General features: G+C 41.3%; 1 protein-coding gene across 2 annotated transcripts in view; it reads left to right on the top strand.

Annotated features, from left to right (window-relative positions):
• The window catches only part of dgkb (diacylglycerol kinase, beta), a gene marked incomplete at both ends in the record, with an annotated part of 70052 nt that extends 58568 nt beyond the window's left edge, over window positions 1–11484 (top strand). For both annotated transcript variants that reach the window (XM_080501365.1, XM_080501364.1), the window contains 4 exons: window positions 53–248; window positions 6927–7047; window positions 7175–7235; window positions 11377–11484. In XM_080501365.1, the coding sequence (XP_080357491.1) occupies window positions 53–248; window positions 6927–7047; window positions 7175–7235; window positions 11377–11484 (486 nt within the window). The remainder of the gene's footprint in view (window positions 1–52; window positions 249–6926; window positions 7048–7174; window positions 7236–11376) is intronic.
• Window positions 11485–17122: the final 5638 nt, after the last annotated feature.

Below are 17122 nucleotides of genomic sequence, written 5' to 3'. Positions count from 1 at the left end.
GTTTCATAACACTCAACATTAACCTATAATGTTTCTTCCTCTTGTTTGAAAGTGCGACGGTGTTACTCTGGACCTCTCCAGCATCTCCTTGGAAGGCATTGCAATTCTCAACATTCCCAGCATGCACGGCGGCTCGAACCTTTGGGGTGAGAGCAAGAAGAGGAGGGGCAACCGCAAGGGGGGCAAAAAAGGCACAGACAAGAGGACGCCGGTGCTCGACCCCAAGGAACTCATGTTTGCAGTTCAAGGTAAATTCAGTCTTTTTATTTCCGACAGTAATCGGCATTACGTTCTCTCTTGTTGGATGACGATATATTTACAGAACTAATTCTTTAAGGTGTCACATACTTGTACCATGAGCTTCTTGGCACTATAAGCCCACGTTTGCACGTACCTGGGATTTTACAAAAACAGACATTTCCCTCCTCTACCTTTATAAAATAAAATTTTAATCTTCATTTACATTGACCCGCATATACACCTGGTTCAGATCTGCTATGAGCAGCCAAACCTGTAGGGGGCAGTGTAGCAAGGTGCATGAAGCCATGATAGCCTATCAGAATCCTGTGGAAAAAATAAAAAACTACGTCACGAATTGTGACGTAACCCCCGTTCGATGCACTCGGCGACACGGAGTTGACCCAGATCTCTACTGTGGCTGGAGTTTTCAGGAGTCATCGTTTTTAGAGAGTCGTAGCTGCGTTTATGTGTGTGTCTGGCCCAAACACACAGAAATATCACAGTTTTTATCAAATACCCAGGTACATGTCAATATAGCCTAAGAGTAGTTTTGAATAACTGCCAAATATTAAAAGCTGAAGTTACCTAAAGGAGCAGAAACAGTCACTCATTGCACTTTTTTTTTGGGGGGGGGGGGGCGGGGGGGGGGGGGGGGGGCGGGGGGGGGGGGGGGCAATTATGAAGCTGTAAGATCAAAATAAATCCCGGTCTACTTGTCATTCCAGAGTGTATGGATTACATTTTAAGTTATTAGTAAAAATCTGCACTTACTGCATAAAAAAGGCTTCAGAGATTTAAACAAGAAAAGACTTCACTGTCACATAAAACACATTTAATAAGTGTACATAAATCAAAGTAAGCTGCGCTTTAACCTCTCATGCATTAACAGTGAAACAAATGCGAGTAACTCTCGGCACTCACGTTTTTGAGAGGCGCATGTTGGAGTCTTTTACTCTGATCGTACTGACTTTTACTCCGATTATGAAGTGTCAGTATCCAACCCACCTGTAACCTTTGTTCTGGTCGTTCTTACTTCATCATTTGTCCCGAGTCGCACCCTCACGCGCACACACACACACACACACACACACACACACACACACACACACACACACACACACACACACACACACACACACACACACACACACACAGTGTCCTTGCTCCCGTCCAACAGATCAAAGCCTAAACTTTGGACCAAACTTTTTCAGGGGTACATTAATATTTCACCAGTGACAAGGCGAATCATAGCCGGCAGGTTTTGTTTGCAAAGAAGAGGTACAATCATGTCACTGTTTGGAACTGTCACCAGCGTATTAATGGTGCGTGCGGCCGTCAGCGGACAGGCCGGGTTAACGGGAGCAGACGCAGTGGGGCGGTGGGCAGACCCCTGAGTCCATTTACGTCAAGGGGGAAGCTGGTCAATGGGAATATGTGAATGACTGAATGAAACCGAATGAGTCAGCTGCTCTGAAATGCTGTGAAGCACTTAGATGACCTATTAGAAATAAAAGGATCTGAGCAGAGCCCTTGTGTTTCAAGAGGTAATGAAGATTAAGAGACGTTAATGGCCCGTGATGCTTTACGTTTTCCTTATGTTGTCCTACAGGCAGCCTAGAATGAATGTATGTATGATTTATCCTCCACTTTATAAGAAACTACCAACGAAGGTTACGCTACCTCCATCAGCTGTACTTTCTTTCGTTACACATTCGTACATCAAATATATCTGATATATTCATTTCCACTGTTATATCACCAATAAAATATGTTGTATAATAAAGAGTGCTGCATGATAAGATGCTTAAACTATTGCTGAATGTGATGAAAGTACAATGTGGCACAGAGGAGGACAGACTGTGAAGGAGATAGTTGATCAATTCAAAGCCCATCCTTGCTATAACGAACACTCCATTAATCCCTGAATAAAAATCAATCACTTCTGTGTTTGTGGTTGGGGGGGGGGCGGGGGGGGGGGGGCTCCATTCGAAACCTGGGAAGGCACTTAGTGTGAGTGAGGAGTGTGTGTGTGTGTGTGTGTGTGTGTGTGTGTGTGTGTGTGTGTGTGTGTGTGTGTGTGTGTGTGCGTGCATGCGTGCGTGCGTGCGTGCGTGTGTGTTCACATTAAATGGCCCTGTTGGTCCGTTGTGGACTAAAATAAAGCCTCTTTAATGCAAATAATAAATTTTTTAGATGTTGACATGTATTAATGTTACACTGAGGTGAATCTTAGAGTTAAGATTTGTCAAATAGTAGTTGTAATAAAGGTTGGGAGTCAATGTGAAGTCATCAGAACTGTGTGTTCTTGTCTCCTTCTGTGTGTGTTTATTGGTGTTTTGAGGACCAACATCTTTCCTCACATTGTGGGGACTTGTTGTCCTCGTGTCCCTGAAAGGCATAGGAAAAAACATTGTGTATGTGCATGTTCTTGTTTTGCCTACTTAGTGGGGTTTTGTAGCTTGAGAACAGACCTGGGCATCATGAGGCCCGTGGACCACATGTGGCCCTTGAGCCCACTGGGAAATCTGGAATCAAATTAAAAATGACTGTAATTATTGGCTGTATTACAGTCGAAAGGGTCAAGTTTTTCCATGTCATTGGCCATTATTAATTATCGGTTGGAGCACCTTGACCAACAGAGCCAGCAATTGTTGTTTGTTGTTGTTTTTAGTCGACATGTGTGTTTAGGCCCAAGGTTAAAACTTGGTTGAGTTGTGGTGTAGAGTCGGAGGTCGTGAACATTTAGTGTCATCGAACATCGAGTGAACAGATGGTCTGTTATTACTCTGGATGTAGGACACAGAATGACAGAGGGAGCCTTGATGTTCTACACGGTCGAGATAGAGAAGATGTGGTGGAAAGGTACAGTTTCAGTTTCAGTTTGGACAAGATAATACTTTATTCATCACACAAAGATAAAAAAGTAAATGTTATACTAGTCCTATTAAAAACTTAGAAATATTAAAATATAAGGAGTTTTTTTGGGGGGGGGATGAAATGGTTAAACATGGAAATTGTCTGATTGTGTTGTACCAGTGTTTCTTTTAGCAGATATCAAATATGGAGGCTTCAGCATTCTACTACTGGTTAAAGCCCCCATGGTGGATCTGAGCTGGACTCAGTGTGTTCGGTGGGTCTGCCTGGTAACCTTAGGGTGGGGAGATAGGAATGCAGAGAGCTGTGTGTGTGTGTGTGTGTGTGTGTGTGTGTGTGTGTGTGTGTGTGTGTGTGTGTGTGTGTGTGTGTGTGTGTGTGTGTGTGTGTGTGTGTGTGTGTGTGTGTGTGTGTGTGTGTGTGTGTGTGTGTGTGTGTGTGTGTGTGTGTGTGTGTGTGTGTGTGTGTTGGTTCCTTGTGAGAAAGTTCTGGTGAAAGGTTTCCTCAAGGTGAGCAGCATAACAGAGCCAGAGAATGACGTGGAGGTAAACACGGGAGTGCATTTTACTTGGCGGGGGCACGGGTGGGCACGAAGCGCAGATCAAACTGTTGGCAGGGATCTTTTTTTTGTTTTGTTTTTTTTGTGAGGTGGAGTGTGAGTGTGTGTGTGTGTGTGTGTGTTTGTGTGTGGATGGGTGGTTGGTGGGTGGCTGGCTGGGGGATGAAAAAACTCTGACCTTTCGGGAGCTGTTAAATCGTCCCGCTGGTGACGCCAGGAGACAAGCCCCTCAGGTGGAAGGGAATGGCTGCAGAGTGAATTATTTAGAATGGGACTGAGGTTTTTGCGGAGGGGGGTGCTGGTGTGTGTGTGTGTGTGTGTGTGTGTGTGTGGGTGGAGGGGCTTGACGCTTGGGACTGATCCCTCGTGACAAGCCCCATGAAGCTTTCATTGGAGGATCGGCCTCCACACGCCCTCCCTCCCTCCTCCCTCCTCCCTCCCTCCCTCCCTCCCGCCACTCCTCTTTAGTTTTACCTTCAGCTGATCGGCTGCTGGTCCCGCTCCCCTCCGTCACTGTCGTCCCTTCATCCCTCTTTCCTCGGCCTGTCGCTCCACATGTGTCAGCGGAGCCGCCGGCCTCGACAGGTAGTAGTTCGACAGTGACGAAGACGCCATTTCTAATCCCGCGCCGCGACATAAAGACGAGGCTCAGATTGAAGCTGCGGCGCTGCTTCGTGGACATTTGTTCATTCATTCATTCACATTGTTGTCTTGTCTGTTCGTGTCTTTGTCACAAACAGTGATTTCGTCACCTGAATGGAACGCGTGATGTTAAGGCGTGATTTGAATTATATTTGGCCACAGGCTGTTTATGCTATTTGCAAAAAAGTCAGTGTTTTTCTTATAATGACACAGTGAGGCAGATTCTTTTTTTTTTCACCCAGTTTTAATCCCTGGGAAGAAATCAATTTGCTTTCTATATTTGGCAGTTAGCTTTTTGTTGTTGTTTCATTTGAGCCTCTAATGGGAAGAAATAATGGTTGGTGATTCAAAACAAACCCGGCATTGGTCGAAACTAAATTAGTCTTGACTTTCATTCATGTATCTTCACTGTGGGATGAAAGAGTGAAAATAACACAAGTTTAAAAAAATCAAAGCACCAAAATCTTTTTTTGTTTGTTTAGTTTTTTCATGTAGGTATAATAAAACATGTTACTTTTGTATTTTGCCCCATAAAACAGCAAGTCCTAAACATTGTGGGGTTTTTTTTTTCTTCAAGGATTTAAAAAGTAATTTTAACCATTTTAAAAAAGAAATTGAAGGAACCTCATGACCCACTACATGTTAAATACAGGGTTTTTTTCCCACTGCAAAAGATGCATTCAGCTCAGATATTGTCCATTACTTCAATGAAGCCATATTCTGTCTGTGTATACTCTTTTTATTTTTTTTCTCTTTTGACAGTTTCGTCTTTCTCTTTCGCCTGATTCGCCGTCATTTTTCCTCACACTGCTGTGCGAGCTTACCTTTGTGTATACTGGATACCGCATGTTCACATTCAACTTTGACACTTTTAAATAAGAATTTCTTTTTAAATAAATGTAATAAATGGTCCACTTTTAATATAAATGCTTAAACTAATACAAAAATATAAAGAGGTCTTAAATATATCACTGGAGCTTTTTTTAAATGACTGGTAACTAATCAGATTTTCATTGAATGAAGTTTATAAGCTTTCCTGAAACCAACCATGGGGCTGTTTGTTTTCGTCGTCCACTTTAGTATACGGCGATTTTGCAGCCGAAATGTGAGTTTGTACAGGTTGATTCAACCCTCTATCCATTTTCTGTACCACTTAATAGATTCCAGGGTCACTGGAGCCGATTCCAGCTAACGCTATAACACTACGGATGAACCCATGATGCACCAGTCCACCACAGGACAAACTTAGCGTTAGTCTGAAAAGCATGTTTTTGGACTGTGGAATTAAACCAAAAGTCTACGCACAAACCGGTCGAACAGGCAAACTCCACACAGAAAGGCTCGGACTTCACTCATTTTTAAAATAGTGCATTATAGTGTTGCAAATTTGGCTTGAAAACGTAGAAATCCTCGTCATTACGGTGAGGAAATGGCTTCATTTAGTTGTGTTTGTCCTCAAACATTGGTCGCACAGAGCCGGACCAGCCTATATGTTCTCTCACAAAGTGAGGGTTCCTAGGATACCAGTCCCCCTCGTATCCCGGGGCAACAGAGAATCACTATTGCCGCGGTGATGCCGTCCATCATACGTGTCAGCGCGGGCCTGTGTGCGCCGTTTGCAGCGACGTGGGAAGTCGGCGGCGGGGGCCGGAGGTTTAACGCTCGGTGTCAGGAGGTCAACCTGCAGCGGACTGTATGTACACACACTCCCTCCCCGCCGCGACCCTGGAAAGCTCTGCACTCACCGTCACCGCGCCCAGATCGGGTCAGACGTATGTCCGTCACGGCGCTGACAGCCCGGCAGCGACCACGACAACATCTCGCCACGGCGGCAGCATTACCTGCGACACTCCTCCACGGGGAGAAAAAAAAAAAAAAAAAAAAAAACCCCGGCGCGGGCGAACACGCACGCACGCACGCACCGAGAAACCTAAAAATGGGTCTTGGTTTCAATTAGTGTCTGCGTGCGCCCAGCAGCGAGGCAGCAGCTTCTTAATTTGCGGAGGGACGAGTCGATGGAGAGTCGGAGGCAGCGCGGGCCGCTGAAACAGATGGGCCCTGCGTGACACTGGGCTTCCAGCAGGGGCAAAATCAATGCTCCCGAGTGAAAAACACACCAGAAATTAATAATTATATTATCACAAGATTGCTCTGCATTGCCGGTGCAATCTAATTAGTAGCTGTTTTGTTTGTAGCGCGTTGCCTTCTCTCGTTTTCTTTTTTTTTTTCTTTTTTTAAACGGTGAATATTAAACGTTGCAGAAGAGAGGATCGTCACGTGTCGCCTTCTCTTATCCTTCCTCACCTCCTTCTCACTTTCTACTCTCCTCTCTCACGTTCTTAATACATTTCTTTCATCCCTCATTTGTCTTCTCACTTCCTGCGGACGTCTTTTTCTGCCGTTTGCGTTCAGGTTTTAAGATCTCATCTCCGCCGTTTTAAAGTCGCATATTTTTATAAACGTTGGGTCAGTTGTTTTGTCATTTCGCTGAAGACATTTGACTTGTAGAGCAAAAAAAAAAAAAAACTTCCTTTTTCATTGCGGTCAATATAAAAATAGAAAAGGAAGATCTATGATTGAAGAGTTGCTTTGTGGTGTTTGTTTCTCTCAGACTTGTCTGACCAGCTCCTGGAGGTGGTGGGCCTGGAAGGCGCCATGGAGATGGGTCAGATCTACACGGGACTGAAGAGCGCTGGGAGACGTCTGGCCCAGTGCTCCTCTGTGACCATCAGGTCAGTGTTTGGAGGGCGTGAACGACTGCAGCTACAGGACTTCTTCCTGCAGTAACAGACCAAACTGAAACATTTCAGCCACTTTACAGGTTTACTTCAGTCAGGCTCTGTCGTTTCTCCCTGACAGAACCAGTAAATCGTTGCCCATGCAGATTGACGGCGAGCCCTGGATGCAGACTCCCTGCACTGTGAGTCATTGAACACATCCACTTAGAGATTTACCGATGGCACTTTTTTTTAAAGGACAAGCATGAGGACTAACCTTCAGCACCGAGGACGGGTATGAGCGCCTCGTGCTCCGTACGCAAATGATGTGCTTTACATTGCAGGGGGCTTCTGAAGCCACGCCTGAATAAGAACGTTTATATGTGGCATCTTTGACAACATCCTGATCAATCAATCAATCAAACTTTATTTACAGAGCAACTTTCATGCTGATTAATTCAATTCAAAGTGCCTCATGGGTGATTGACAGGCTGGTGATAAGACGACACGAGTGAGGGGAGCAGAATACAAGTCAGTGCTGCGGAGGAAAGAAGAACAATACATTGAAAGTTATACTGGAAGTGGTTAAGAAAACTGGATAAAGTAACAAAAAGAAGAGCTCTGCGTTAAAAAATTAAAAGCCATATATAAGCCATTTGCACTATTCATCTGTTCATCTGAGCATCGGTTTGAATAAAATTTTTTATAATTTAACTCTATTGGAAACTCATTTGAATACAATTTTAGCATGTCAACCAAAATCACATTAGAAAACTTTATAATGTCTCTATATAGAAGCAAACTTCCCAATATAGATCTGCCAATTCCTTTTCCAGATGTTATACACGACTGAGTGCTCCTGTCAGATGATATAATGTTATTTATAGAATAGCAGCCTTGCTATAACTTTTATAACTATTTTATCATCAAAGGTTAAAGGGTTAAAGCACAGTGGTATTTATATTAATCATTTACTGATTGTTAAATAACCTGCACAGGCGATACTAATCTGTGTCCAGCACCAGTTTGATCAACTCGTCATGCGTCACGAGTTTTGTGGTTTAAGCAGAAGAAATTATAAAAATAGCTAAACACAGCCACTTGCCCGATAAAGGGTTAATAAAAATCTTCATACAGCAAGTCATCTAATTTGCTTGCCGTCTCCGTCTCCACCATGTACCGCGGTGAGTGTTTGCTCGCTGTCCGACGTCATCGCGTCCTCCAAACGAAGCCCCTCAGTTTTGTGTTGATTACGGTTGTGTTTAGTTTTAATTAGAACGCCACTGCAGATGAAGTGCGGCTGAGATTTACATATGGATCGGCGAGGAAAAGCTTTAAAAAGCCGGTGCATGACAAAACAAGTAGCCCTGCAAGGGCTCTCATAACTCTGCAGAACAAAGTTGGGGTCTGACAACACATAATTCTGCCGCAATGCTTTCCAGGCCCCTACTGTACGTCGGAGCTGGATCCTGTTGAAAAAATAAATAAATAAATAAAAAATGCAGTGGTTCAAATGGGATGTTATCCCACTAATTACTAACAACAACAACTATGCAAATGCATCCCGGTTCCTCCTGCATGCATAACGTATCGAACACCATTGAGCACCATTTGTATTCTGATGACATGAATCTCTGTCTGTGATAACTAGGTTTGAATTAAACTGCCATAAACTTTAATTGTCCTTGTATTTCCTGATGGAATTCACAGGATTTTTCTCTTTTTTAATATTATTTAATCCCAAATGAGTACAGTGCATATAGATATATAAAAAAAAATGAACACCAAGACTTCTGCTTTAACCTTGATGTAATCACATGACGTGCTTCGTAAAAGCATCTTTTACTCTCCCAGCAAAACTAGAGTACGAGACCATGTCACGGTTTTCATAAAGATACTCGAGGTAAGAGAACATGTTCCAGAACAACCACATTCAATGATGTATAATTATGTGGAAAGACAGAATTTAACAGAACAGATACTTTAAACACATATTTTGCATCGATGCACAAAAAGAAAGTACATTTATGTTTGATAGATGATTTTGATTGTTGTCACAATGATACTTAGGAATGGTGCCACATTTCTGGAGAACATGCATTTGTGCAGAAGTGTAAAACTGTTTTGTTTTATTGGTTTGCTGTCTGGGTTAATTCAGATTTCTTTTTAAATAAATGACTTAATTTCTTCCCATATATTCTATTTAATATTGATTATATTGGTTATTTTTTTCCCCAAGAATTGCAAAAAAAAATGATAACTTCATAGGTTTTAGATTTATTACAATTCAATTCCTGATAATATTACCCATGATTCATAGTATAAAAAAAAAAAAACTCAAAATAATTCAGAAAATGTGATTCCAAATCCACTCCAGTTGATCATTCAATTAATTTTTCTTTTTTTAAATTTTAAAATCTGTCCACCTTTAAATGTCCTTATTGTGAAAAGTATCCCGCGAGATAAGCTTTTCTTTTGCCATGTCAAAAAGTTCAACCACCTTCAGTGGCGAAGAAAAAAGCTCACAAAAGCCTCCTCAGTGCAGGAAGTGGCAGATAATTCTTTGACATGAACGTGACGGTCTTTTGAATGCAGATGGCTGTATTTCCTCTCCCCATTACTGCGTTCACACTGTAACGATGTGATTTCACCCGACAGCTGATGGTTGATATTTGTTTGTCTTGCATCCATCTACAACTTTGAGAAGAAGTGACTTTAAAACAGGAGTTAGTGACAGATGATGAAAAAAAAAAAAAAAGAAAAAAAAGAAAACAAATCCAAACTTGAGCGTAATCCACAATTATATATGTTACCATTTGTTATCTGAGTCATGAACCACAGGGATTCCCAAAGTTTGTTATGGTAAAGACTTTCAAATACACATTTATAAGCCAACAGACCCTCTTGACAAGAGCCCATATGGACAAAGGACCCATATGGGAGGGTTTTGCTGTTGTTGACGCATTACTGCTTTAAATCCTGTGTATGACGAACTGTGGCTGGAAATACCATCAGCGGGATGAATTGGTAAATGCAAGGTGCAATAAACTGAAGAACTTGGAGATGGAGATCTTTTTTGCTATTTTTTTTTCCTTTTTGCTTCTAGTTTATCTATTTTTCTTCTTTTCTTTATATTTTAACAATTCAATGTCTTTCTGATTAATGTTTCTGATTAATGATTTGTTATTATTTATGGTTAAAACAAAGGTATATAGTATATGTCAGGCTAATTTGAAAGGATCCTTGCTTAACGTGCTAAATTACATGCTCATCCTTGTTTTTCTTTATTTTGTGTTTTGTGAGTGATCGGTTAAGAATGACACCATGAGTTCTGTCACGTACAAACACTCGCATTGAAATGAGGGAATGGGTGTTTGTCATCATTTACACCAGGAGTGTCCAACAGTTAAGCCTGACTCATTTACACGACGTTCTCAGTTGAGTCGATGGACAGTAACAACGATGCGGTTGGGTGTCGTGACTCCCTGTCCATTTTCTCCATGGTGGTTTTATAAATGAGTCACCCGTAACAACAATAATCCAACCTCTTACTTACCATTGTCAGTGTTTTTTTTGTTGTTGTTTTTTTTTTAGCATTTTGTTCTCTGCATGTGGTTTAATGACTAAAACAAACAGCAGCACCCACTAGTGGCCCAACATGGTAACTTCTGCGTTCCTGCTGTTTCCGTGTCGACAGACTTTGTTTTCAAATAGTCGCCGTGTCGACGTGAAACTTTTCTCAAACAAATATGTGACGATGTCTTTTCAGCTTTGTTGTTAATGGCCGTCGGCCAATATAATGTAACACTGATGCTTGTTCGAGACTTTCACAGTAAAAGTACTAGCTTACCTGTTACACTTTTATTCGTTATACTTAGAGAATTTACCCCCGGGATTGATAAAGTACTTCTGATTCTGATAAGTATTGTTTTATAATTTCACTTACTCTTCAATGCATTACAAGTATCTTTTAATAGATGAACAATCATTACTGTACTTCCCTTATCTTGATATTTAACAGTGATTTCTGCTTCATATTTACAAACAATAAGTCGCGTTCCGTGTGGCGGCGCATGAGGTTGAGTGTCGACCTTCAGTCTGGGTTTGAACTTCCAATACAAGTTGCACTGACTGGTGTCAGTGCCTTTGAAAGGGAGCAGCTGAGTAGTCATTAATCCCAGGAAACGGTGCATGCTGGGAAATATATGACATTGGAAATCCAGCAAAATGAGTGGAAGATATGAACATGTAAGCTAAAAAAAAAACACTGATTCACTCATGACTGTTTTAACACCTTGTCCTGCTTTAGCTTGAACTGTGACGTTTCCTTCTTTGCCCTTCCAGATCGAGATCGTCCACAAGAACCAGGCCCCCATGCTGATGGGCGCGCCGCAGGGCCGCAGCTTCTTCTCCTCCGTCATCAGACGAACGCGCACCGAGAGCAAAGACTGATCCCTCCGCCGACGCCCGAGACCCGCCGGGTCTTTTCAGGGAGCGCCGCCGTGGATCCGTGCGGTCCCGGGTTGATCACGACTCGGCCCGCCAGTGCAGCTAAAACACGAGGAGGATGTTTGATGTGTGTTCGAGGGCCCAGCGATCAAGTAGCAAACTGTAGGTTCAGTGTGTGTCGCCTGCAGCATGGAGACGTCACCGAGGAGCCCTCCGTCCCCCAACACCACTCATTTCTAGGACTTTCATCGGCAGCGTGTGGCGTGTGTTAGTTTAGCTCCATAAATACTGAAGCGGCTTCTGGAAGTCCACCTCTTCTTCTTCTTCTTCTTCTTCTTCTTCTTCTACTTCTACTTTCTAAAAGTCTGTTTTTTTTCTCTTTTTTTTGCTCTTGTGCTCTGTGCCACGTGGAACAAACCCACAATTGAATGTGTTTTTGTTTTTTTCGTGATATGACGTATTTATTTATTTATTCACATTTTGCTGCTATTGATGTTTTCTAATCTCTATATATATAAATCTATATATTTTATTTTTATTTTTATTTTTTTTTGTATTTGCATGACGGGCAGCGAAAGAGGCCTGAGCCGGCGACATATCTGGAGTTTGCGGCAGAGTGTGTCCAGTGAGAAGTGACGTGTCTTTGCTCAGCATTTCGTCGTGCGCTTCGCGGCCGCGCCGAGACGACGAGGCCCGGGTCGGCTTCCTCCGAAAAAAGAAGCGTTCCGGCCAAGCGCTCCGCCAGTGGAGAAGAGTAGGAACGATTATCGATCGTCCATAAATGATGCATGACACTCTTTGTTTTTATGTCGCACGAGAAGATTTCCAGGCAGTTTCTAACCGACTGTGCACACTTTCTGTTGCATGAGTGACCGAGATCTGTTTTGACGCTTATGGAAATTGATCCGTCTCTTTTTTTTTGTTTTTTCTTCTTCTTCTTTGGAATCTGCTTTTCTCGTTTTGTTTTGGGTGTTTTTTTTGTGTGTTTTTTTTAAGCATATCACCGGTTATCGATGAAGATGTCTGCATTTTTTTTTACGAGATCCTGGTGGAAATCTTTACTACTGTTTACAGCCAAACTGTGCGTCGGCGCGGCGGCTGTATAGCGGCGGCCGCAAGAAGCTTTTTGACCTCCTGTGGTCATCGATTTGTTCTGATGTCGAGCGCTGAGTGTTTACAGTCCGCTGCACATACAGGCGTGCATTAACCAGTGAATGTCTAAATACAAAATGACTATTGGCATATATATAGCACAAGCGTGATTTAAAGAATCAATACTGAAAATCAATCCCATCAAATAGGTTCACTTTTCATGACACGGGCCACATGCCCATAGTGAACCTTCTATAAAAGAAAAAGTCTTATTTATCTTGTTATACAAATGAATGATGCCTTTATTTATTTCCAACTAAATGTGTTACGAAGGAGTCAGATCTCCAATCAAATAGATCAAGGTCACATAAAAAAGCATTTACGTACTGTATATATCTTTTGGCATTTATATTAAATTCCATGTTTTCAATGTACAGATATTTATGTAAAGTTAGGTATAAATGTTTAAAGAATACATGATTTAAAACCAGTTTCATGAATAGAAAACTGCAAAGTTATCGCTTTAAATCCGTTTTATTGAACCCCGCCAGGTGCCTCTCAAAAAATGTTGGTATGTATGACATATAAACTCAAACCATTTCTATGAATTTTTGAATTTGATTTGTGATGATCGTGGCTTTTGATTCACAAAAACCGGAAAAAAAACTTCTGAGCTCATTAAATGTATTTTAAATATTCAGTTTTTCATATCAGTTCTGGGCTCAAATTAAAAGAAAAAAATGGCTGGAAATTTATAATATTCACACTTTAAACTGTATGGAAGGATTTACAGCTCGAATGAAATCACAAAAACAATCAAATATACAAGACATGCTGTTTTCTAAATGTATTGGTTTAAAATTGTGTTAAGAAAAAGGTGCTTTTGAAAAAATATATCACATAACAAACTAAATAAATGAAAATGTGAAAAAAAAAACGTAACTATTTTCGTCAATTTTAGTTTGAGTAGAAAATCCGTCGTCAAGTCCAACCTCAGTTTGACTATAAGTGTGAGGAAGTTCAAATTGGCGCTATATATCATTAAATGCACGACTGGAGATCCTCAGTTTGGCTTAAGTGTCAGGGAAAATCCAAATACAGTTTTGGTATAATATTATAATATTCCATCAAATTTGAAGTATTTTTTTAAATTTTACTAAGAACATAATTATCGTAATTAAAATAACTGACAAATCAATGACCTTTCAGTGATTTTCAGTACATAAAAACCTATTTAAAATTAAATCACCTCCTTGTCTCTGATCTATTGTGATGTATTCAGAATGAAGACGTTGAATATTTGAGCAAAAACGTATGTGTGCAGTCCAATTATGCCAGAATACTGAAAAATCCTCAAAACTAAAACGCAGGGAGAAACTAGAAGTGAAATATGTTTGACTTTTTTTAATCCCCAAATTATTTTTTAATCATATTTCTGCTTCATTCTTCCACTCCGTTTAAAAGAAATGATCTTTTCAAGTGAAAATGCAAAGCTTTTGTTGCGTTGTGGGTTTTCTGGGGGTTTTTTTGCTCCATTTCCATGACGACGGTGCTCAAATTCACTGCAAATGCAAGTTTTAGAAAAACGTTCCACCTCTATGGAAATGGGGGAAGTTAAACGCAACTTTTTAAAAACACTGCTACTAGTTGAGTCACCTGCAATCCAACTTCAAACCTAACCAGGGGCCTTAACCAATCACGTGAAAGTAGAGCTGAGGAGGCGGTTTCTCGTTAGCACGGCGGCTACGCTACAAGCTGATTCAAACGAAAGTGCAGCGACACTCGCTCACACCCACAGGAATTAAAAATACGTCGAAAATGGCAAATACATACATGAAACACATATCCTTGTAGAATAATTAGAGGTTTATGTAGAATTAGTAAATCGTTGTGTAAACACTTTGTCGGTTTGATGGAGATGTGACTCCTTACGTTCAGCCTGCAGATCACTCTGACGGACTTTCTGCACTCCTGCATGTTTTCTGAGCTTCATTTTAGGCGTGACTGTTCGGGTCTTTTTAAAAAAGAAACAAAAAAAAAAAAGTGCCATAAGCCAAGCGGAGACTGAGGTCTGTTGAGTCTCCCGTCTCTTTTTTGCTTCGTACGGTGCCGCGTTTGTACAGTGAGGTTGTATTTTTGTACACAGTATTATTTATTTTTCGGCTTACCGCTTCACTCTGGATCTCACTCCACATTATTTATTTATTTTTTTGGTTGTTTTTGCCTAAAAAACAAATTATGCCTGCCAATGTTGACTGGGAAAAGTGATGGAAACAATAAATAAATAAATAAATAAATAAAGATTTGTTGTTTGTCATGTTGTCCCAATCTGGTCTGTGTTCATCAGCTTCATCAGAACAATTTAGAGGAAACATTTTGTTCGATTTTCAACAGTTTGAAGAGTCTCGTTGTTTTCGGGGTGTTGCATTAGAATGTTTCTGTTGGCCTCTGAAAACACGACTTTTTGAAAATGATTCCCAAGGTGGAACTTCTTGAAAATGAACCGACTCCGTCTCTGTGGAAACAGGAAAAAAATGGAACTTTTCTGAAATGCTGCCACTGCACATGCACACGGTAACTAGTTCTTCTGCCCACTCAATAGTAGATGGACCTTTACAACAATGGCGCATGGATTCACTAATAATGCGACTTTTCGAAAATGCTCTAGCTGTGTCTCAATAGAAACGGGGTAAAGCGCACCTTTACGAAGGACTCTATCTCCATGGGAACGGGGAGGATACAACTTTTTGAAGACACATGGGCTCAGTCTCCATGGAAACGGGGGGGGAAACACAACTTTTTGAAAACACTTGGGTGCTGGCTCCATTGTAACAGGGAAAAAAATTTACTCTTCAAAAATGCTCCAGCTCCTTCTCTGGAAGCAAAGTTTTTGAAAATGCCACAACTCGATCTCTATTGAAATGGGGGGGTCTGCAACTTTTTGAAAACACTGTCCCAGTCTCCATAGAAACGGAGGTAAACCGCAACTTTTTGAAGACGCTGCTACCGTGCATGCGCAACACGGCCATCGTAAATTGTTCTTCAACAGCAATGGCGGCCTCCAGAGAGTCACGACTCCCATTACCAGTTACTCATCACCAAAAATAAACAGCACCCACTAGTGGCCCGACCTGAAAACTACAGTGTTTCCGCTGGTGACGTGTTAAACGGACATCCTTTTCAAAACATTACCACGTAAACACCAAAGTTTTCTGAAACGAAACTGCAAATACGACGCGTTCACTTAAATGTTGTGTAAACGGGCCTCAGTGGGCTTTCTTGGACGCATGGTGACGACTCTCCACCCCCACCCCACCCCTTCAGAGTGACCTTTGACTTAGGTCACTGGCTGTCAGAGAGGTGCAGGCCTGCACTTGACCCGCGCTCCTTCTTTCCTCGCTGGCGTTCAGCAGGAGTGACACGGAGCTTCACTTCACATCCACTTCACCTGCCCGGGAGCACCAGCCTGCCCGGATCCTCCACGGCAGCGGCGTGACGGATCCTGACTGCTGGAGCTCATGTTTGGAGCGCGGTGCTGAAAGGTCCCGTCTGTCCTGCACCCATGTAAAAGGAATGCCTGTTTTAAACAACTTACAAATTAGCAGCAAAAACACCAGACGCTCTTCTTACCCCTGAATTTTCCTCCAAAACTCTGCTGCCAGCTCACATCTTGAAGGAAGAGCTGACTGTACGTGGACTTTTTGCTTCTCAAATCATCTTTCTGGGTTCACGATAGCTAAAATCTTATAATTGAAAATTACACGTGGGAATAATGAATGTTTAAAGACCGAGAAGGTATCATGAAAAATTAAAGAAAATCGATGCATAATATATAGTTTAATGATGTTTTTGGCAAATGTCTTTTTTTAGTTGGAAGTAAGGTAACGTGTGCTTAATGTCCACTGATTCCTCTTCTATTCTCCCTCCATTCTTTTTAGTTTGGGCAGAAAAAACAGTCCATTCATATTTAAAAGCACTTCGTCCAATTTAGGGTCGCTGGAGTCTTTTTTTGTGTGTGTGTGGAGTGGAAATGGGAGTACTGAGAGTGCAGCTCGGGGAAAACATGCAAACTATAGACATGAGCATTAAGTTTCACGTTTGTATTATTATGCAAAATAGTGGAAACAGAGTTTTAATAAAGTCCAGAAGTTAAAGGTGAAGGTACATGGCTGCTTAATCACGGCTGGATTTGTTAAATTCAAACACTCTTCAAAAACGTACATAAAAACTGACGAACTTTCAGCAAATATTACTAAAATACTTGCTGCTGCTTGTATGTTTTGTCCTTTTCTCTCTTCAGTCAGTTCACCTGATGGCGTGAAAACCTATGAAAACCGTGCCGGTATCTGTAGCCAGTCACATTTCTGATGATTGAACTTATTATCAAAGTTGTTATTAAGATTATTAGAGTTATTATTTTGGAAAAAAGTACGACTTTCTTCACTATAATCCTTCATTTTAACTTTAAATATAACTTTTAAATTGCACATGAACTTTTAAAGTATTGGAACTTTCTTCCACAAGAATAAAGGGTTAAATACGAAGGAAG

The sequence above is a fragment of the Blennius ocellaris genome, assembly GCF_963422515.1.
Source record: "Blennius ocellaris genome assembly, chromosome: 8".
NCBI lineage: Eukaryota > Metazoa > Chordata > Actinopteri > Blenniiformes > Blenniidae > Blennius > Blennius ocellaris.
This window is presented reverse-complemented; position numbering and strand designations above follow the sequence as displayed.